The following is a 23889-nucleotide window of genomic DNA, read 5'->3' as shown; positions in this document are numbered from 1 at the left end:
ACTATTTAGTACTTAGCCAGCATTCTTCTTCTTGCTGATCATAAAGTTCTTGCAATGTTCTGGACGGCTGATGTATATATCCTTAATCACTTGTCCTGCGAAAATCAGCGAAGTCCTTTGTACACTTGCATTGATAAATCCTTGGGTATAAAATCCTTATACGAAAATGGTGCTCTCCGAACACGTTTATAACTCCTTGCGCAGTTCTCCTATACTAAACTCCTTGCGCCGTTCTCCAATACTAAACTCCTTGCGCAGTTCTCCAATGCTAAACTCCTTGCGCCGTTCTCCAATACTAAACTCCTTGCGCAGTTCTCCAATGCTAAACTCCTTGCGCAGTTCTCCAAATCTCTTTACTCCTTGCTGCTTTCTCCAAACTTGGTGCTATTTCCACCCCTCACACAATATCTTCAGGAAGCAGGACCGCGATGCAGTTGTCCCCACTCATCTTGACAGTTGCGTTGAATCAAAATACCAGACTTCAGCAAGTCGACAGAAGAATATATATTCCTTTCTTGGAAATGCGTTCTTTGGCGTATTCTAGATCTTCTCCGACAACACTGGCAAATAGTAGTTCTTTGACTACATAAAATATTTCTGGTTTGCAATTTCCTTTCTTTGAAGGAATTGGACTGTAAGCATATTAGCTAGCTAGCCCAGATCAACACTATAAACTGTGACAATAATTGTGTTTACATTTTCTTATATATCAAGCAGGGGGAAATCCCAAATATTAATAGACAAATGTTATCTTGGAAATTCCCAAGCCTTAATTATAACATTAACCTTTCTTATTACATCACTTCCTGAGGGGAAATCCCATTACATCACTTCCTGAGGGGAATCCCATATATGATGTCATCTTTACTTTACAATCTCAGGGGGTTTCCAAATATTCCAAATTAAATATGATTCAACTTGTTTTGTTCAATTTGAGAGGGGAATTCCCCCAAAATGTCATCACTCATGTAACTTTGTAAACAAAGATAAATAATCAAATTAAATTACTCAGGGCACATCACACCCTCCCCCTTAAAAGAAGAAAGTTTGAATGTAATGAAAACTTTCTTAATTGTTTTCTTCTTTTACATCAACTTCAACATAATATTAACTTTGAGTGCTTAACTCAACATACACATTGACTACTTGTCACACAAGTTCCTTTTTAAAGGAATTTTTGTTCGTCAGGTTTTATGCAATTCTGGACAAGGCATCAGCCATTACATTGTCTCTTCCCTTAATATGTTTGATGTCCAGATTGTACTCTTGCAAGGTCAAACTCCACCTCACCAGTCTTTGATTTTTGTTCTTCATCCTGCACACCGTCATCATCCCTATATCTTCGTGTTAAAAATTGCCGTGATAGTACGATGAATCCTCACGTTTTTCAACAACTACGCATGGTGATTTTATTCGAGATAGGCCGTGCAACTCAGGCTAAGCATACAATTTGAGATTTTGAGCGCCTGCCACACTGTTTCTATTCTATGTTTTACGATTTTCGCATGATCAATATATGGCTGGCCGTAACCGCCACAACGTGGAGCTGCTACGCGTAGCTTACTTTTCGCTTCGCAGAGCTAAATTGACCAATCATGTTAGATCTTTTCATTACGCGGAGCCAGTGGATGCATCCTCGTTCCAGAGAGAGAAAACTCTTGCCAAAATTAATGTTTACTATGGGGATTTTAAATGAATCGATTGTAAATAAACCATGACCAGTTGTACAGGATCAATACCATTGTTTGATTAGTGTATAGTCAATGTTACCTTGCATGCATGTGTCATGTGTGTGGCGTGTTTGTTTGTTTGTTTGTTTGTCTACTGTGTCAGGCCAGGATCACTGACACCCACGGTACTGATACTCTCATACTATCACGGTGATCATATTGTTGAATGTTGTTGACTTAAAAATAATCATGATGCAGTCATGTCTACAGTAGAACTCACCACGACCTTTGAAGGACTTGAACCCTATTAAAAGCTATTAAACCAAGATAACACTCAATGAAAACGGCTCAACTATGTTACATCAGATCTTCTCTGGTTAAATACACACTGCACTTGTGTCTGTTTTACCTGTGCAATGAGCAATGAGCTGGTATTATAGTTTCAGTTGGGTGAACGATTATAAATTAACATAAAGGTAACAATACTGTGGGCTTTTGTTTTGAAATGAGACAATAGTCTGCTTATTGTTAACCAGCGTTCTTGAAAATGAGAAGCTTAATGACTTAACACGGTTTAGAAATAATTTCTTCATATTTTTTGGTACAAAAGTACCAATATTTCCAAACACCTAAATTAGCTAATAATTTATGACATGTTACAAAACTATATTTTCTAGAATTTCAGAGAATACTTTAAATATTGGCGGTTATTTTTTACACAGTAGTGACGTCAACTAGGCAATGGCCTATACTTCTAACATACACTATTTGTAGAGGTCACGCGTCAATGGTGAGCGCACTGAGTATTGTGTATAGGAAAACGGACAGTAACTACAGTATGTATGGCCTACTACTAGTATATAAAGTAAATCCGAACTGGTTTGCAGTTTGCTGAAGGTCGAATTCGTAGGGACACGCGCATAAGTTATACAAATTAGCTCTGCAGATCGCAGAACTGTGTGCATAGTTTACCACCACTCTGCCTAGCTATATAGTTATGTACAATACTGTATGAGTTTCTTATGAGTGCATGTCCATCTTAATAATAAGTCAGTTCGTACTTTTCATAAACTACTTTTTGAATCATAACTTTCGTGACCGAGGATATCTTGCAACCACGTGGCGCTTCGTCTGGCAAATTCTTAATGAATAAATTCGCTTCACGTAATGAGTAAGTCGTACTTAATTAGTCAGTTTTACCTCCGAGTAATGAAACACTCTAACATGATCATGATTGGTCAATTTGGCTCCACGGAGCAAAAAGTCAGCTACGCGTAGCAGCTCCACGTTGTGGCGGTTGCGGCCTACCATATCAGTATCCCATATGATATTTCTATTGCAAGAAAATTTTATTTGTTGTCAGGTTTTATCTTAAATACACTAACTGGAAATTAAATACACTAATTAGTGAGGACCGGTATTTTGCTGTGGATATGTTTAACTGCAATTTGCGGGTAAAAATTTGAAATCCTGAGTAAAAATTTTGATCATATTCAACTCTTTGAGAAAAAATTTATATAAAAGAATGCATGTAAAATCCAGCTGCAATACAATGTACATTATTGACACACTATCACTCTCTTTATCTACGGCAATAATAGAATATCGATTTCAATCGAATTGAATACGATGCTCAGTTTTGAGTTTGTAGTTGACTACTAAGCGATCGATTGCTAGCCAATCAGATAGAACTCCTTTTCTTGCGTTCGGTGAAATACCAGTCGCCCGTCGCTCACCAACGGAGTATTAAATTTATATTTATCGAATAGGAAGTCGACACTGTGTCCTGTTGATGAAGGTGAGGGGATTGATCTGTGAAAACAAGCACGGGGTATACTGTGGTACCCAGATACACATCAAAATGTAGCAATGCTAATAGCAATGCTAGACACTCCTTCTCAATTGTGGAGTAATTTCTCTGGTGCTTGTTGAATTTCCTTGAAAAGTAACAAATGGGGTGATCTATTTGATCTTCACCCTCCTGCATCACAACACCTCCACAGCCTATGTCACTGGCATCAACAGTCAACTTGAACTGCTTCTGAAAATCAGGTGCAGTAAGTACTGGTGAACTCATGAGTATTGATTTGACTTTGTGAAAAGCATTTTCACACTGTTCTGACCAAATGAATTTTGCATCTTTCTTCAACAAATCAGTCAAAGGACTTGCTATTTCTGAAAAATTTGGACAGAACTTTCTATAATAGCCAACCATTCCTAGAAATCTCATGAGTGCCTTCTTGTTTACAGGTGTGGGGTATTGCTCAATTGCTTCAACTTTGGCTTTAATAGGTTTCACCTGACCTTGACCTACAACATATCCCAAGTATGTGACTGTGGCATGGCAAAACTCACTTTTTACCAGATTGACTGTCAATTGTACCTCAGACAGCTTCTTAAACAATTGATGGAGTTGTTCCATGTGTTGTTCCCAAGTTTGACTGTAAACAATCAAATCATCTACATACGCTTCACATCCCTCTATGTCTGCCACAATTTGATTTACCATTCTCTGAAATGTTGCTGGTGCATTTTCAACCCGAATGGCATAACTTTGTATTGGTAAAGACCAAATGGTGTACAAAAAGCAGAAATCTCTTTGGCACGGTCTGTGAGCGGAACCTGCCAGTACCCTTTCAAAAGATCAAATTTGCTAACAAATTTTGCATTCCCAATTTTGTCAATGCAATCATCAATTCTTGGAATTGGGTACGAGTCTGTCTTGGAATGAACATTTGCAGCTCTCATGTCTGCAACCAATCGGTATGAACCATCAGGCTTGGGAACAAGTATACACGGTGAACTCCATTCACTACTACTTGGTTCTATGATATCATTGTCTAGCATATAATTGATCTCATTTTTGAGATGTTCCATTTTCAATGGATTGACTCTGTAAGGATGCTGCTTGATTGGTTTTGTATCACCAACATCTACATCATGAAATGCAGCATTTGTTCTACTTGGTGTATCAGGAAATATATTGTCAAATTTGTGAATCAAATTTGCAATTTGACTTTTGTTGATCTTGAGAAAGATGACCTAACTTTGAGTCCAAATTAGTGAGCACATCAGAATTGTTCAATTTTACATTATACTCTTTGTGCTCCAGCTCTTTATCCTGGTCAAATGTGACATCAGAATTGTCATCTTTACTCTTGTCTACATTGGCGATTTTGTCTACATCGGCATGTTTGTCTACATTATCAGCATGTTTTACTGTACACACAGGTTTTGAAATGCCACTGTCACTTCTTTCAACATACTCTTTGAGCATATTTATGTGGCATAACTGCCTGCTCTTGCGTCTACCAGGAGTCTTGATAATATAATCTACTTCACCCACTTTTGACTCTACCTCACATGGGCCATGATATCTGGCTTGTAATGGGTGTCCTGGAATTGGAAACAGTACTAGAACTTTGTCACCTGGTTTGAACACTCTTTCTTTGGCATGTTGATCATACAATTGTTTCATTTTGGCCTGACCCTGTTTCAAGTTTTCTTTGGCGATATCAGTTGCTCTGTTAAGCCTATGCTTAAAATTGGAGACATAATCCAATAAATTGATGTCTGATTTCTCATTGAGCCACTTTTCTTTCAACAACTTTAAGGGCCCGCGCACTGTGTGTCCAAACACTAACTCAAAAGGACTAAATCCTAAAGTTTCCTGAACAGCTTCCCTAGCAGCAAACAACAACAAGTGTACTCCCTCATCCCAGTCCCTCTGAAATTCCAAACAGTATGTCCTGATCATGTTTTTCAATGTTTGGTGGAATCTTTCTAGTGCACCTTGTGATTCTGGATGGTATGCACTTGAGGTATACTGTTCTATACCTAATTGATACATGACCTGCTGAAATACTCCAGAAGTAAAGTTTGATCCTTGGTCTGACTGTATGGACTTGGGGAGCCCCACAAATGTGAAGAACTTGGTTAAAGCTTTCACTATAGTCACTGCTTTAATATTTCTCAAGGGTATGGCTTCAGGAAAGCGTGTTGACGCCAGCACATAATTGTCAGAAGGTATTGATTACCTGACTTAGTCTTTGGTAGGGGCCTACACAATCAATAATAACCCTACTAAATGGTTCATCAAAGGCTGGAATTGGCTTTAATGGAGCAGGAGGTATTTTCTGATTTGGCTTCCCTACTACTTGGCATATGTGACATGTTTTGCAATATTCAGAAACATCTTTTCTGAGAGTGGGCCACCAGAAATGTCTCAGAATTCTTTCATGAGTTTTCTTAACACCCAAATGCCCTGCCATGGGACTATCATGTGCTATGTTAATAACTTCAGTGTGGTAGACTTTTGGTACCACAATTTGGTGTACTACCTTCCACTCTTCATCGGCAGGTGCATCAGGGGCCGCCATTTTCTCATTAGCACATCATCTTGTTTGTAAAAACAGACAGAATTTTGTTCTGCTTCTTCTAGGGTCAATGCCCTTTGATTGATCTCTTTGAGTTCTGGGTCATTTTGTTGCTCCAGAATCAGCTTGTCATGACTTAATGGGTCTTTCATGGTTTCCTCAATTTGTTCATGCTCAGAGGCTGTGTCATTTTGAGGGGTCTTTTTTTCCCCTGGAGAAGGAAGTTTATCTTCTTTCTCATTCAACTTTGACACAAAAGTGTCTTCCAAATTGTAGCCTATGTCATCAATTTGGTTGTCCTCAATTGTTTCTAATGAGGCCTTCTTACTCATTGCCCGTGTCACTGCACATGCAGGAAATATCTCCTTTTCCTCACTATTGTCATCCTGTAAACAGGGCTTATCTGTAACTATTGGGTCAGGAAAAACCTTCCCCCCTGCCAAATCATTTCCTAGCAACATCGACACTCCCTTGACTGGCAATTCATGCCTAACTCCTATGGTTACAGGACCAGAAACCAAGTCAGATGTCAAGTTAATTTTGTGAAGAGGTACACTAAGTATTTCCATCCCAATACCCTGGATCAAAGCATTACCAGCTGAACTATCCTCATTAAAGGGCAAAGTTCCTTCCAGAATCATAGACCGTGCACAACATGTGTCTCGCACTATCTTAATGGGCTTTGGACTACCATTATCACCTAGTGATACTACTCCCTCTAACACAAATGGTTCAAATTCTTCACACACCTTGTCTGTCTCACCTCCCTTTTGTGGGAATTCTTGTTTCTTGATTTGACTGACTTGTTTCTTTGACTCAAGTGACACTGCACATCCTACAGTATTACTAGCAGTTTGCTGCTGTTTTTGTGCATCTTGTTCGGCTTTTAAGGTCCGACACGTGGTCACTGTATGTCCTGGTTTCTTACAGAAATTGCAAAATAATTGGGATTTAAATTCAGTCCCACCTGTTGGTCTGGTATCTGAACTCCATGGGGTCCCTCTACCACCAGCACTATGCTGTGAATTAGACCAGGATCTGTGATTGGACTGAGATCTCCCTTCTTGTGTACCACCCTGATTTGCTCTAGGTTGGTTTTGGCTGAACCTGTTTGAATAACTTCTGTTATGACTAAATCTACTCGCATTCAACTTGTGCGTTAAGCCATAATCGTCAGCCATCGTCGCCGCGTCACTTAGCGTTTTAATTTTGCTAGCACTTTCACCCAAATGGGTTTTAATGTCAACGTGGACACATTTCTTGAACTCTTCTATAAGAACCAATTGCTTAAGTTGGCCGAAAACATCTTTGACTTCTTTTGAACCAAGCCACCTGTCAAACATTTGTTCTTTTACTCTAGCAAATTCTACATGGGTTTGATCTGCTTGCTTTCTTGAATCTCTGAACTTTTGTCTGTATGCTTCAGGCACCAGTTCATAGGCCTTAAGGACTGCCTTTATGACTTCTTCATAATTATTACACTTCTCTATTGGTAGAGCTGAGTAAGTTTCCTGGCCTTCCCCACAAAACTACTTTGTAACAGTAGGGTCCAATGCTCTGGAGGCCATTTCAAATTTGTAGCTACCTTTTCAAAATGTTGGAAATACTCGTCAACATCTTTTTCTTTGAATTTAGGCACAAGCTTTACATACTTTGTAACATCAAACCCTGACTTTGAGGAGAAACTTGATGAGTATTTGTCACCTAGCTTTGCCAACTTTTCTTGTTCAAACTTGTACTTTTCTTCAATTTCTTTTTCTTTCAAATGTGCTTCCATTTGTTTGTCCTTTTCTTCCATTTCTAGTTTTTGTTTTTCAAGTTCCAATTTTGCTACCTTTTCCTTTTCTTCTGTTTCTAATTTGTGGTGCTCAAGCGCCATCTTTTCTTGGCGCGCTTTGTCTTCCATTGCTAGTTTTTGTTTTTCAATATCTAGCCTTTCTTGTTTTTCTTTATTTTCATTCTCTAACTTGATCATTTCCAATTTTTCCTTTTGGTCCATTTCTATTTTCCTCAGTTCTAACTGAATTTCCAACTCTTTCAATTTAACTGCCGAGTCCCCACCAATTTCAGTTTCTACTTCAAGTTTCTCTTCCAAATAGGATTCATCAAAAATGTCCTCCCCGACCAAAACATCAATCAATGCATTTTTGATTATTTGCTTTCTTGTAGCTTGTTTTACTTTCAAGTCATAATGTTTGGCAAATGCTAATAAAGCAGGCTTCTTCAACTCATCAAACTTCTCCCAATTTATAGTTTCAAGAAACTCTTCTGCTTTGAACTCTGCCATACTGTACTTTCACTTTCAAGACTCAGTAAATTAATGTTAACTTTTTCACAGTGTACTTCCCGGACGAGCCCCCAATTTTGTTACGAGTCGTACTTGACTCAAGGCCAAAATCACCTTTTACCCGAACTCACACGAATGCACAACACAAATACACTGTTTGATTATGCTAACAAAATCTAAGTCTTTAATTGAAAGCACGTTATTATTGGTACAATATATGACAACAAATGCACATACACAATAATCAAATATAATCACTCTTTAACTATTTAGTACTTAGCCAGCATTCTTCTTCTTGCTGATCATAAAGTTCTTGCAATGTTCTGGACGGCTGATGTATATATCCTTAATCACTTGTCCTGCGAAAATCAGCGAAGTCCTTTGTACACTTGCATTGATAAATCCTTGCATGTATAAAATCCTTATACTTAAAATGGTGCTCTCCAAACACGTTTATAACTCCTTGCGCAGTTCTCCTATACTAAACTCCTTGCGCCGTTCTCCAATACTAAACTCCTTGCGCAGTTCTCCAATGCTAAACTCCTTGCGCCGTTCTCCAATACTAAACTCCTTGCGCAGTTCTCCAATGCTAAACTCCTTGCGCAGTTCTCCAAATCTCTTTACTCCTTGCTGCTTTCTCCAAACTTGGTGCTATTTCCACCCCTCACACAATATCTTCAGGAAGCAGGACCGCGATGCAGTTGTCCACACTCATCTTGACAGTTGCGTTGAATCAAAATACCAGACTTCAGCAAGTCGACAGAAGAATATATATTCCTTTCTTGGAAGTACGTTCTTTGACGTATTCTAGATCTTCTCCGACAACACTGGCAAATAGTAGTTCTTTGACTACATAAAATATTTCTGGTTTGCAATTTCCTTTCTTTGAAGGAATTGGACTGTAAGCATATTAGCTAGCTAGCCCAGATCAACACTATAAACTGTGACAATAATTGTGTTTACATTTTCTTATATATCAAGCAGGGGGAAATCCCAAATATTAATAGACAAATGTTATCTTGGAAATTCCCAAGCCTTAATTATAACATTAACCTTTCTCATTACATCACTTCCTGAGGGGAAATCCCATTACATCACTTCCTGAGGGGAATCCATATATGATGTCATCTTTACTTTACAAGCTCAGGGGGTTTCGAAATATTCCAAATTAAATATGATTCAACTTGTTTTGTTCAATTTGAGAGGGGAATTCCCCCAAAATGTCATCACTCATGTAACTTTGTGAACAAAGATAAATAATCAAATTAAATTACTCAGGGCACATCACACGATTCAGACTACAAAAATTGTGACGAAAGTTTCATCTCATACTAAACAGAAAAATAGGAAAGTTAGCATCTTCGCGCTTTCCAACGTATAACCTTAAATGTGGCGGTATTATAATACACTATCGCTAGGCCCCTCTACCAGGATGTAATTGGCTAAGTAGTACCAGTATTTTAGAACCACCATATAGCCTTAAAATTGTCGGGTACCTGGACTTTTCCCCAGGGACTTTTCATGCACACTCAGTGGTGATTAAAAATGAAAAGGTAGGCCTATTAAATTAAAGTGAAATTAATGTGTTAATTTATCTCTTTCTATAGGAAAAGACTGAAATCAGCAGCTGAAAATATTTGTATTGAACAGTGTTTGTAATATGATCAGCACGACAAACAGTCTGCAAAGGAGACTATTCTCTGAAATTTTGTAAAAATTTTCGTAACAAAATGCTCCAAAAATCACACTTTCCGTCCGAATTTTCCTAGCTAAATAAGTAACAATCATGAACGATCATGCAAAGATCGCTCACTCAAATTACCAGATCCATTGCTCAAACGATGTAGCAAGAGAAAGTAAAAAACATAGAAATCTGGATCATGACTATAGTTCATTTGTTTGCAAATGAGCTAAAAACCTTTATAATTGTCTTCTGTATTTTATTAACAGGATATGTTTGAAATTGTTTCTGGATGGATCAACTATGACTTGGAGCAACGTAAACAGTTTGCAATTATCTTCCTCAAAAGATTCAAGCTTGGATTGCTTCCCTCTGACACACTACAGAAAGCCTTGGATGATGGAATTACAACGATTCCCGAGTGTAAAGAACAACTAGAATTAGTGATAACCATAAAAACCAAAAGTGACTACTTGACTGCCTTTCCGCCTTACATCACCTATCCAAAATCCCACTGGTTTTCGGAAATTTCTGAAAACACACTAAAAGCGGTAAGTGATTTATCTTTAAACTGAAATGCCATACTAAATAGTATACAAACTGAAATACCATACTTGATAAAACTGAAATACCATCCTTGATAGTATACAAATATTGAATGTTTGAGTTGAGCAACACCCACACCTGGAAAGCGGTGAGTTAAGGTGATCACCCTGCCAGAAACTTAACGCTATACATATGCTCCTGTTCTCAGCATTGCCATGGTAGCTCTGCATGAGTGCAATTGAAAATCAACTGCCCTTGGGTGAAGTGCAATATTATACAAATATTAACTGTATGTCTATGAGTGTGATGCTTGAAATATAATCACGAGGTGAGAGATGGATTGTTCATTCCAGAAGCTGGAACAGGGAGTGGAATGGAACAATAAATCTTTCACCGAGTGATTACATTTCGACCATTACACAAATTTTAAGACAGTTAATATTTGTTTTATATTGCTCGTACATAAATTATATTTCGAAAATACTATTTAATGTAGGAAATACATTTTTTCATCAACATTGCTGTGATTACACTTCACATTTTAAGGCCCACCCCATAACTAAATCGGTGAGTCTAATAGTCAGCGCATGGCTTGGCGCAGGCGCACTACGGCGCAGTACTACTATGATGGCAAAAACTATAACACAGAGAGGCCGATGGTAAAAATGATAATTGGTAATCAACCAATGAACTGTCTAGAATTTATGTATGAGTGATATTAAATATAATAGCCTTTAGCAGCTGATGCTAAAAATAGCAAAAATAATCATTTAGTTATTGCCAATCAACTGACAAGAATCTTTGCATGAGTTTTATATCTATACTAGGCGGTTACCCGTATTTGGCAGTTCTCGGCTGTCGCGATTACCTGGCTGTTGGTGACTGTACTCACCAAGTTTTATGCCCATAGGACAGTTTTTACTAATTTGACCTCAGATGACCCCTTGTGACCTCGAAATGACTTTCCAAAATTTGGCTCTAAATGTTGACTGTACCCACCATGTTTCATGACCATACAACAGTTTTTAGTAATTTGACCTTGGATGACCCCAAAATGACCGTCCAAACATTTGACTCTAAAAGTTGATTGTACCCACCAAGTTTCATGCCCACACGACATTTTTTTCTAATTTGACCTAAGATGACCACTGGGTGACCCCGGATGACCCCAAAATGACCGTCCAAAAATTTGACTCTAAAAGTTGACTGTACCCACCAAGTTTCATGCCCATATGACAGTTTTTACTAATTTGACCTCAGATGACCCCTGGATGACATCGGGTGATCTTGGCCCACTAACCGAAACAAACTTGTTCTGTCTGAGGTCCAGATGCACCCACCCACCAAGTTTGAGGAACGTGCGACCCCTAGTCTCCGAGAAAATAGGCGGAAAACAGTTTTTACTAATTTGACCTCAGATGACCCCTGGGTGACCTTGACCACTATCCAATACAAACTTGTTCCGTCTTAGGTCAAGATGCACCTACCCACCAAGTTGCATGCCCATATGACAGTTTTTACTAATTTGACCCCTAGATGACATCTGGTGACCTTGACCCACTAACCAATACAAACTTGTTCTGTCCCGGGTCAAGACGCACCCACTCGTCAAGTTTGAGGAACGTGCGACCCCCAGTCTCTAAGAAAAACATTTTTTACTAATTTGACCCCTAGATGACCTTGGGTGACCTTGACCCACTAACCAATACAAACTGGTTCTGTCTGGGGTCAAGATGCACCCACCACAAGTTTGAGGAACGTCGACCCTAGTCTCCGAGAAAATAGGCGGACAGACAGACAGACACACAGATAGACGATGCGTATTATTATATAGATAATTAATACTGGTAGTCTGTCCCTCTGTCTGTCTGTGACTCTGTCTGGCCGCCTATTTTCTCGGAGACTGGGGGTCGCACGTTCCTCAAACTTGGTGGGTGGGTGCAGCTTGGTATGAGGAAGAACGAGTTTATATTTTTTAAGGTCAAAGGTTAAGGCCAGGGTCAAGTTCAATTGAAGTCTAATTTCAAACACTTTAAATGGTAAATCTAGCCATGCCAATGTGTTGACCTTGGACTCTCAAACAAAAGTTTCCACGGTGACCTTTTCGTCAGACCTACGGTTAAGAGGTCAAAGGTCAAGAAAGGTAAAAATTTCAAATTGCCCCTATAGCGCTGAAACTTGGTGGGTGGGTGGACCTTGGACTAACAAACAAAAGTTAGACCTACGGTGAAGAGGTCATAGGTCAAAAAGCAGAGATGCCAATGGGTTATGAAAAAAAAATCTGAAATTTGCGAACGTAGGGAGCAAAGCGACCTAAGTGTCGCGCCCACGGCGGGGGGTCCAAGGGCCCGCTTAAGGGCCCCTGGTGGGGTCCAGGGGCAAAGGCCCGGCGAAGCCAGAGGGTTTCTACACATTTTACACTGCAGGAGACACCATTTCTGAGGGTAAAATTACATTCAAATGGATTAAAAAATAAGGTTATTTTGAGAAAACAAGCCTAGATAGCAGTATTGAAGATTATCTATTATACATGTAATATTCTTCAAGGCTTGTTTTCTCAAAATTATACCATAAAAATCATACCATATGCCCAGGCAATTTTAGCAGAATTAGCACCCCAAAAGGCCATTTTTAACATAAAAACCAGTTTTAGACTTTTTTGAAAAAATGCTTCCTTCATCCCAAAAAAGTGGTTTTAAATGTTCAGTTTCCTATATAGGCCAATAGTATTAGCTATAACCCTTACATTTCTCATAACAAGCTGATTTTTTCAGGATAGGTCTAGGGACATGTGTAGAATCAAATTCCAAAAGTCCCTGAAAATCCCCCTTGTGCTTCTTTCAAAATCCAAGATGGCGTCCAAAATGGCCGCCATTTTCAGTTTTTATCATAACTTTGCCCCCAGACATGTTAAAATCACAAACAAAGCATCTTAATATATGTTTTGAGGTACAAGGAATGTTTTAAAAACATTTTCAAGAGGTTTCAATGATCCTAAGTAGCCAAAATCCAAGATGGCGTCCAAAATGGCCGCCATTTTCAGTTTTTATCATAACTTTGCCCCCAGACATGTTAAAATCACAACAAAGCATCTAAATATATATTTTGAGATACAAGGAATGTTTTAAAAACATTTGCAAGAGGTTTCAATGATCCTAAGTAGCCAAATTCCAATATGGTGGACAAAATGGCCACCTTTTTAGTAAGTAAAATTAGTTTTCAACCAGACATGTGTTTCAGATGTGTTAATTGGCATTGGAGAAAGTTCAAAACTCATGATTTGTAAGCAGACTTATAATGCACATCATCCAAATTCACTACCATTATTACCATCATTATTTTACAATATTGATTCAGTGCTTTTATCCGGGGGACACTTCAATTTGAAATGGATATAGGTGTAGGGCTGGCACTTTCGCACCAAGGGGCATTCGGTGAGAGCAAAATGTAAAAATATGGGGTCATTGGGTGAGAGCATGATTTTTGGCATTCGGTGAGAGCAAAATGTAAAAAATATGGGGTCATTGGGTGAGAACATGACCTTTTTAAATGGAATCTTTGGGTGAGAACCGAAACAGCACCACAGAAACATCAAAAATCAAATTTCTAGCTCTAAATGGCTTCAAATTTCTTTGTTTGTTCAAAATAAGTAACAAAATTAGTGATAAATGAAAGTTGCTGTTCAAATTGAACTTGTAAGGGTCTTTGGGTGACAGATCAAATGGAAAAATAAGGGTTCTTCCAGTGACAGAGCATGTGTTCTTAAAAAATATGGGGTCTTTGGGTGACAGCGATGCTGAAAAGGGGTCTTAACAGCCCTACATACGTGTCACCTCCACCAAGTTGGAGTGCCCCCCGGGGGCTTTTATCATGTGTACAATACAATAGTTACCATTATTTTCTATTTGCCTCCAAAAGAGCTGAGCTCATGCCAAGATTGCTTAAGCCTATGTTCACATCGGTATCCCCGTGATGTAATGCAATCAAATGGTACACCTTAAACTTATCAACTTGCACTGTGCCTTCGGCATTAATGTTCTTCAATGCTGGTTCGGTCTCCTCCTCATTGTCCCCAACTAGTACAGGTGCTGTGTTGCTGCAAGACTGCCCACAGCATTTGCTGCACATCAATGTACAGAAGAGTCTCAAGTTTCCTGCAGCTGCATGTTATGTTGTGGCAGCCATCTTGTTTGCATCCACATGATATCATGTTGAGCAATGTGTCTGGTGCAACAGCGAGTTCTGTTTCTACTGGAACAAGAATTCCATCTTGTGATCTACATCCCCAGTCAGTTGGACTTAGGTTGTTCCCCATCCATTCTTGAACCGTGAGGAAAGTGCCATATCCATCAAATACAACAATCGGGTGGGCTCCATAATGCTTTAGCATGTGTGATGTGTAATTCAACATATGCCTGGCAGCTTGGAATGCTCAGTGAACAATTTCAACAGAAGGCCCAGGGAACTCTTTGGCGGTTTAAGCATTAAGGTCATCTTCAAAGAGAGAAGGTGGCTGAGGACCTAGTTCGTACGTAAAGAACGACGCTCAGAGCTGTTGTTCAGTACACATGGGATTCTATTAAATAATAGAGTCGGATTCACTTCTACTTGTTGTCCCCTAACTCGCACCATCTTGTCCTTTGCTCCAATCGTAGTAACCTTGTCATTTCGGCGTAAGGCAATGTTTGTAAACTTCGTACCCGTTATTTCTAATGCTGACTTCGTGCCAACTTCCACCAGCTCTATCACAGTTAGCGGATGAATCTGCTACAGTCTCAGTTGACACAGATACCAGACGATCCAGTCCATACCCAGCAAAGGGGGGATGTGCCTTCAACCAACCAACAAAAACTTTATGATCCCTTATGTTCCCGCCGTATACTACTAACACCCGTGAACTGCTCTAAAGCATCACAAACTGGGGCACATCGAGAAAGTGTGTGGACCCACTTGGTTAATGTACTGTCTGTGATGCCGCGACCATGTGTCATTCACCCTGATGTCTTCAAAGTCCACAACAAAAACTGCTCAATGGTTTGGTCAGAGAAGTTTCCACCCCAGAAAAAATCTAGACGTCGGATGGTGAAATATCCCTTGTCTGTGAACAGTTGGTACTCATCTGCGGGCATGTTTTTCCCCAAGACTGCGTCTGTTGTAAATACAACCTTGCAGATTTGGCATAGTGGAGATTGCCCTGCAGCGTGGAAGTGAGGCATCATCTCTCTCATGCAGTAGAGGTGGAGCTTCCAATTCCCTGTTCTTTCAGCTCTAATGAAATGCCGAATAAGGTCCACCTGTCTGATGTATTGCACCCACAGCTTCCCAATTCTGCTTTCACCTGCTTTGATGTCTTCACGCTATTACAGGCTGTGACACAGTCTCAGCCATTTATCGCCGAGGAAAGCGCAAACCCTTCTACATGGTGAATAAGAAACATGAATATGACTTGTCGCCGAGGAAAGCGCAAGAATGGATGGGGAACAACCTAAGTCCAACTGACTGGGGATGGAGATCACAAGATGGAATTCTTGTTCCAGTAGAAACAGAACTTCCTGTTGCACCAGACACATTGCTCAACATGGTATCATGTGGATGCAAACAAGATTTAACAACATGACATGCAGCTGCAAGAAACTTGAGACTCTTCTGTACATTGATGTGCAGCAAAAGCTGTGGTCAGTCTTGCAGCAACACAGCACCTGTACTAGTTGGGGACAATGAGGAGGAGACCGAACCAACATTGCAGAACATTAATGCCGAAGACACAGTGCAAGTTGATTAAGTTTAAGGTGTACCATTTGATTGCATTACATCACGGGGATACCGATGTGAACATAGGCTCAAGTCATCTTGGCATGAGCTCAGCTCTTTTGGAGGCAAATAGAAAATAATGCTAACTATTGTATTGTACACATGGTAAAAGCACTGAATCAATATTGTAAAATAATGGTAGTGAATTTGGATGATGTGCATTATAAGTCTGCTTACAAATCATGAGTTTTGAACTTTCTCCATCTTAAACACTTCTTAGGCGGTCATTTTGGACGCCATCTTGTATTTTGGCTTTATATCTAGGTATTGAAATCCTTTGAGTACATTTTGAATATATCCATCATTTTGTCCATTGTACCTCAAAACCTATGTGAGATATTTTGTATATGTATTTAACATGTCTGGTTGAAAACTAATTTTACTTGCTAAAATGGCAGCCATTTTGGCCGCCATCTTGGATTTTTGCTACTTAGGATCATTGAAACCTCTTGCAAATGTTTTTAAAACATTCCTTGTACCTCAAAACATATATTTAGATGCTTTGTTTGTGATTTTAACATGTCTGGGGGCAAAGTTATGATAAAAACTGAAAATGGCGGCCATTTTGGACGCCATCTTGGATTTTGAAGGAAGCACAAGGGGGATTCTCGGGGACTTTTGGAATTTGATTCTATACATATTCCTGGACCTATCCTGAAAAAATCAGCATGTTATGAGAAATGTTAACATTTTTATGACATACGAGCTTATACTATTGGCCTAATACTTTTGTACATGTACATGAGAGACATTTTCCAAAGTATTTTTTTGGCCTAATAACATGGCCTACATGGCTGAAATGGATATATATACTGTGCCAATAAAGTATCCTTACACTTGGAAAAATGATCACAATTTCAAAACTGGACAATATTGGGGTAAATTTGTTTTTTTAATAGATGCACTATCTAATCCTGCACATTATGACACCACATTGAATCCAATGTGACCTCAAGAAGTAAAGTTACAAGCAATTGAATAGACGAAGGTCCAGTTTTAAAAGTGACAAACTGGCCTATACAAGGCGCAAAAAGATTCCAACAAAGAGACAACACAGTTTCTTCAATGGAGCGTTATTTAAAGCAGTTTTTATTTCAGTTTTTACTTCTTTGTACTTTTCATAACTTTCATTTTCTTTGTCAGTTCTTTTGTTTCAGTTTTCTTTTGTTCCTTTTGTTTTAAATTAAAGCCAAACTCATAAATTAGCCATTCACCACTCTCAAACCAGATGTCTAGTCTGTGGAGTTTTGAATAGGCCAGTTTGTCACTTTTAAAACTGGACCTTTGTCTAATCAAATGCTTGTAATTTTGCTTCTTGAAGTCACATTGGATTCAATGTGGTGTCATAATGTGCAGGATTAGCTAGTGCATCTATTAAAAACAAATTTACCCCAATATTGTTCAGTTTGGGAATTGTGATTATTTTTCCAACTGTAAGGATACTTTATTGGCGCAGTATATACGAGGGGGTATCCAAAAGTTTTTGACATCACCCAGAAGCGAAGGAGCTATATCGATGAAATTTTGTCAGTGTAATTACTGGTCCTTCTCTACATTATGGTCCAAAAATGGTCTCATAAGTATGTTTACTATTTTTACAGGTGGCGCTAGATGGGCAGTAGGCACATAACCTGTAAAATGGTGAAAATTGAGGCATGCAGCATGATTAAGTTCCTGCATTTGAAGGGTTAGGCCTACAATGCTCAGAAAATCTATGATGAAATGAAAGCTATCCGCTACGGTGATGATTGCTCATCATATGGCACTGTTGCTTTTTGTAAAAGGAATTTCCAAACTGGCCACATGTCCCTCACAGATGAGCCAAGAAGTGGAAGTCCATCACTTTCGGATGATGCGGCCACAGTGAAGAATTCAAGAAAGTAAAGAAAGTAAACATACTTATGATACTATTTTTGTCAGTGTAATTACTAGTCCTTATGTACATTATGGTCCAAAAATGGTCTCATAAGTATGTTTACTTTCTTTACAGGTGGCGCTAGATGTAGGCGCATAACCTTTTCATGATAAGATCCTCCACTTTCTTGAATTTCTTATACAGAACCATGAGCCATTTATTTGGGATTGCACGTAACACGGCCTGTCTGATCGTAAAACAAGTAATTTATGTAAGCTTTAATATGTTGAGCATGCTGTGGACTGAAATATTTTTTAGCATGTAGACCTAAATAAGATAATGTGAATAAGAGATGTAGCATTCTAAAATGGTAAAGGAATTTTTTGGACCGTGTACATACAACTTTCTTCCACTCACTGGGAAAATTGCAATGAAGATAAGACTAATCAGTTACTTGATATATATCTTAAAATGTGTGCATTAACTATAATGTCATACCAACTAAACCTCAATTTCATCAAATTTAGAATGGCGCTACAACTTTCTTTCACTCACTCAACTATCAACTATACATGTTGTTTAAAACCACTACATGTTATGATAATATATATTTATAATATAGAAAGATACAAGTTTCCTCTCTCCTCCCAAAAATTATAGATATTGAAACAGTTGGTGTTTATTTGTTATTCATTACAGATACTACTTCACATTGGAGGGAAGGGCATGCCCAACAATGACATCAGATACTACAATACATCTGGCTGGAAGGGCCTGCATTGGATCAAAGAATTTCCAGAAAGAATCCGATATCATAGCACTGTAGCTGTCAATGGTCACCTCTGTGTAGCTGGTGGTATGGGACGAAGTTGGGGAAGATACAAAGGTTTCGGTATTTGTCTGAGCAGCTTTTATTGCTATGACAGTATCCAACAAGCCTGGAAATCCTTAGCTTCCATGACCACAGCAAGAGCAAACTTTGCCATAGTTCATATGGATGATTTTGTTTATGCCATAGGAGGTAAGCAAAACCACTCAGTTTTGTCAAGTGTGGAATGCTACAGCTTGGTTCAGGAATCTTGGCAGTCCATTGCACCATTAGCAGTTGGTGTTACAGACCCATCAGCAATCACCTATAAGGGGAAAATACTTGTTTATGGTTTGAAGAGTTGGTACTCAGGATACGTCTTACAGATCTTCTCACCACACAAGACTGGATCAAATCCAGGAGGAAATTGGAGTATTGCACTAGATGATCAAAAGCATGCAGCAAGGTCCACTAATACCCCAAAGTATGTCCTCACTGTACAGAATGACAAGGTCTACAGAATTACTTATGAAGATACCAATGACAACAAACAGGTGGTATGCGTTACAGAGCTTCAATGTGACTTTGATCATGAGCTGCCATATGTTCATATTGGAGCTACTGAAGACCAATCGAATTTGCGCACAATCCTTACAACAACCTTCAACACTGGCTCTGATTCCACATCTGCTGGACATAATATTTTCTCCATCAACAGAGAGCTGTATGCCAATGTCTTGGGATATATTTACAAGATGGGTATCACAAATTTAGAAGATGTGAAGGAGTATGATAACAAGAACAAAATTCGCCAGCTTGCTTTAGAAGATAATGCTGGATGTGTCACACAACTTACAATACCACAATAAGACGTTTTTAATGGAAAATATTCTCAAACGTAGCAGCTGCAACTATTTTTTAACTTATCCCACATATAACAATCAATCTGAAATGAAACCTGCTTTTTGGATTTACATAAAATGGATTGCTAAGTGGTCCTTCCAACTATGCTGGCTGCCAACGAAAAAGTATCAATACACATCAACTAATTGGTAATGCAAATATTCAATTTAACAATACAGAGTATAAACCTTTCATTTTAGATATGAACTCAGTGTAATGAGTGCAACCAAGGACATGCCTGAAAAATGTAGAGTGAATATGTCCATAACTCTTTAATATCTTAAAATTAGATTATGAAGTGAACAAAAATTAAATCTTCAATTTTTTGTAAATTTCCTTAAATGATTCTTACCATTCGGTTCTAGTACCAGAGACTCCATATCCGCAAAAAAACATTACAAATCAAAAAAAAAAAAAAAATTTAAACAATCTATTTAATTTAAACAGCATAACTTTTTTCTGTTTAAATGTATAGCAAATTAAAAGAAATCAGCAGCCTTAAGGGGTGGGGTATGAACGTTTGGACAGCATTTATTGTGGGACATTAGAGCACATCAGACATATCGAATTGCATTCTGAATACGAAGAATGTCCTTCTAATATCAAATAATTTTGATTTTTGAAATTGCAATGTAATACACATTTTATGGCAAATGATTAAAATTGATATTTTTGATATTTAACAGTACTCAAGTAAACTTTATAAATCTGATGATTTATACTTAAAGTGTATATAGGTGGGATGAAAAGCCGACGATCAATTGAAAATTTTGACCTTTCGTATTGAAGATATGGATTTTTTTCCCAAAACACCAAAATAAATTAGGTCTTTTTGGGAAAAAAATCCATATCTTCAATATGAAAGGTTAAAATTTTCAATTGATCGTCGGCTTTTCCTCCCAGCTATCATACACTTTAAAAATATATCATTAGAATAATAAAATTTACTTCGAGGACTGTTATATATCAAAAATGTGAAAAATATCAAATTTTAATAATTTGTCATAAAATTTGTTTATATCGTGAATTTCAAAAAATGAAAATTATTTGATATCAGAAAGACATTCTTCGTAATCAGAATGCAATTCGATATGTCTGATGCACTCTCATGTCCCACAAAAAATACTGTCGAAACGCTCATTCCAGATCCCTTAAGCATTTTGACATTTTATGCACTTGTGGCATGCAATGTTTACAAATAGCATCTGGGCCTAAAGAAAAAATAATAGCAATCCAACCTACAAACCGAATGTCAATTAATTAAAATTTACAGAGAATAAATATGCAGAATAAATTCTTGAAGTTAATTAATATAATTCCACAAATTCTGTAGAAAATATTTCTTTTAATTTCTTTTTGTCCTTTTTCAATCTTTTTTTCCTTTTCTATTCCATTTACTCTCTGGTAACTTGTCCCTGTTGAACAGTATCAGAGTAAATATGACATGTTATTATGGAGTTTATGTTCAGAATAGCTTTTCCTACATGTATAAAAAAATCTTTTATGCAAAAACTAGGTTTGCAATTTAAGTCAGCCAGGCTCAATACATTCTTCAATTTCTGAAGAGATTTTGAGCATTTTTGGTCATTATGTGACACGATCAAGGGAAATGGAAGATATTGGCAAAGAAGGTGTCAAAATTCTTTTGTTTTATACTGTTTTCAGCGATTGATAAATTGACATAACTACTCAAAGAAAAGTCATATCGACATGGGGTTTTCAGTTTCTGAAAGCTCTAAATGTCCTCTTTAGAAACATATTTAAAACTCGACCAGGGTTGACATGCGACTCATTCCCTTGCTCATATCACATATTTCTGAATTATTGGTGATAAATTTTATGAAAAAGAAGCTCCAAAATTGTACCAGAGGACATTTAGAGCCCCAGAGCTGGAGCCCGGCCTAAGGGCTTGTCATTTTTCTGTTTTTAATATGGAGAAGCAATTGATGCTCACAAAAGTTGGTGAGGAAGATCAATTTTGATTCTCCTGAGCTCCAACAAGCCTGAGGCCCTGAAACTATATACAAAATCTGTAAAACAATCAAGCACATGCACACATCATCTAATTTGTAAATAAGTTGCTTTCTATATCACAAATTATTTGCTAAGTTGGTTTATTTTTTTGGATCAAGTTGGATCAAGTTGTATGTTTTGAAAAAAAAAAGTAGCAAATAATCTTTTTTTTTTTTTGTAGCAGTATTTCTCCGGTTTCCAAGCTTGGATAAAAAGTAATTTAGGTTGTATAACTTTTTTTTCCAATTTGGGTAAACCTCTACTGGAATTTTGACCCAAGTAGGTCAAGGACGGGCAGGAACTTGAGTACCTGGGAATCGATGAGAGCCTCAGTTCCTATATCAATATAATACAAAGTGATGTCATTATGCATGTCCATGTTCTCTTCCATACACTATATTCATAGTGTACTTATACTAGTCCTACTTGTTTTTATCTTGTAAAAGGGATGTTTTTATGCTCCTGAAACGTTGGTTGTTTTGTCTTTTTAACCCTAAATTTTGGATGTTGTTTTTAACAACTATATTCATTATAATGACATCTGCTACCATCTATTATGTGACCCAACACAAACAACTGAGATGGATGTCAGCTACAAATATGTGGCAGAGGCCAAAATATGCATGAGTGTACAATTTTGAAAACGTAAATTTTCTTACTTTTTATCTCAATTACATGTATTTATGTACGGTCACATATTATAATAATAGCTGTATATGAAATAAAATGACATTTTTTAATATTTTGATTTCATGCTCATGTACAAAGCTCATATCATTTTCATTAGAATCTAGTTTTATTATGATTTAACATCACTTTTTCACATTAACGCGGCTGTGTACTCTAGCCAGGCCTGGAAATAAGTCGGTCTGAACCAGGAGCCAAACATTTGGAAAAGCGGCTCCTGGTCCTGTAATTTTCTAGTGAACCAGGAGCCATTTTTAAAGAGCCAGGAGTCATTTTTCTTAAAGTATCAAAATGCTTATTTTTGTTATTTCTACAGCTTTCGATGCTCACCTGAGACTTTTAGATCCATGTTATTTGTTATAACTTATTATATTATTAATTATTGTCACAAGTTAACAAATAACAAGTTATACAATGAATGTTATATCTGAACAGACTAGTTGAGTCTTATTTTATTATTTTATTTTATTTTATTTTATTTTATTTTATTTTATTTTATTAATTTATTTTATTTTATTTTATTTTATTTTATTTTATTTTTTCATTTTTTTTTTTTTTTAATTAATGAATTTTTTTATTTTATTCAATTTGGCCTTTTATTTCATGATTTTAGGAAAATTGTTAATATCTAGAAACACTGTCGCCAAAATTAAAGATGGCCGCCTTCATGTTTAGCGATCGTGGTGATCAGCTAACCTGAAAACAAGGCAAAATACTGCCAAAATTATGAGCCCTGAAGGCAAATATCAAGGAAAATTGGTGAAATGTTAGGTAAAAGATAAGATTTGGCACTGCATTTTGTTGAAAATACATTGGAAATGGCCAATATTTTGAGCGGAAATGAACTTGCCTGACGAAGTTTTACTGGGCCATTTCCTGAGCACTGATACCGGGCGCAAAATACCGATTTTCTCTGGCGCCTGGGCGTGTAATTTTGGTTGGATCCAGGCGTTAAAACTCAGTAACCGTGGGGTAAAATCGCTCGGCGCCTGCTTGTTTCCAGGCTTGACTCTAGCCATTGTTTCTTTCTCAAAATTGAGTTTTTATGATATGTTTGTACCTTGTTATGTTTTTTATAAATACAAGGAATGAAAATCCAGATTTGTAAACTCCAACTGCAATATTTTAAGGATTTTATTTCACTAGTCCACTTGTGTTTGAAATTGAAAAGGAAAGAAAATCTTTGTTGTACCAGCAAGGTACACGCAGCAAGAATAACTAATCGCGTTGCGTATCGCGCAATTTGTTAACG

At 37.6% G+C, this 23889-nt stretch overlaps 1 protein-coding gene across 1 annotated transcript in view; it reads left to right on the top strand.

Annotated features, from left to right (window-relative positions):
* LOC140158361 (uncharacterized) overlaps window positions 1-20544 on the top strand; it is a 123443-nt gene extending 102899 nt beyond the window's left edge. The window contains exons 9-10 of the mRNA XM_072181452.1: window positions 10284-10565; window positions 18926-20544. Coding sequence (XP_072037553.1) covers window positions 10284-10565; window positions 18926-19903 — 1260 coding nt within the window. The 3' untranslated portion in view covers window positions 19904-20544. The remainder of the gene's footprint in view (window positions 1-10283; window positions 10566-18925) is intronic.
* The last annotated feature ends 3345 nt before the right edge of the window (window positions 20545-23889 follow it).

The sequence above is a fragment of the Amphiura filiformis genome, chromosome 8 (genome assembly GCF_039555335.1).
Source record: "Amphiura filiformis chromosome 8, Afil_fr2py, whole genome shotgun sequence".
Lineage (NCBI taxonomy): Eukaryota > Metazoa > Echinodermata > Ophiuroidea > Amphilepidida > Amphiuridae > Amphiura > Amphiura filiformis.
The sequence above is the reverse complement of the archived record's forward strand: the minus strand, read 5'-3'. Positions and strand labels throughout refer to the sequence as shown.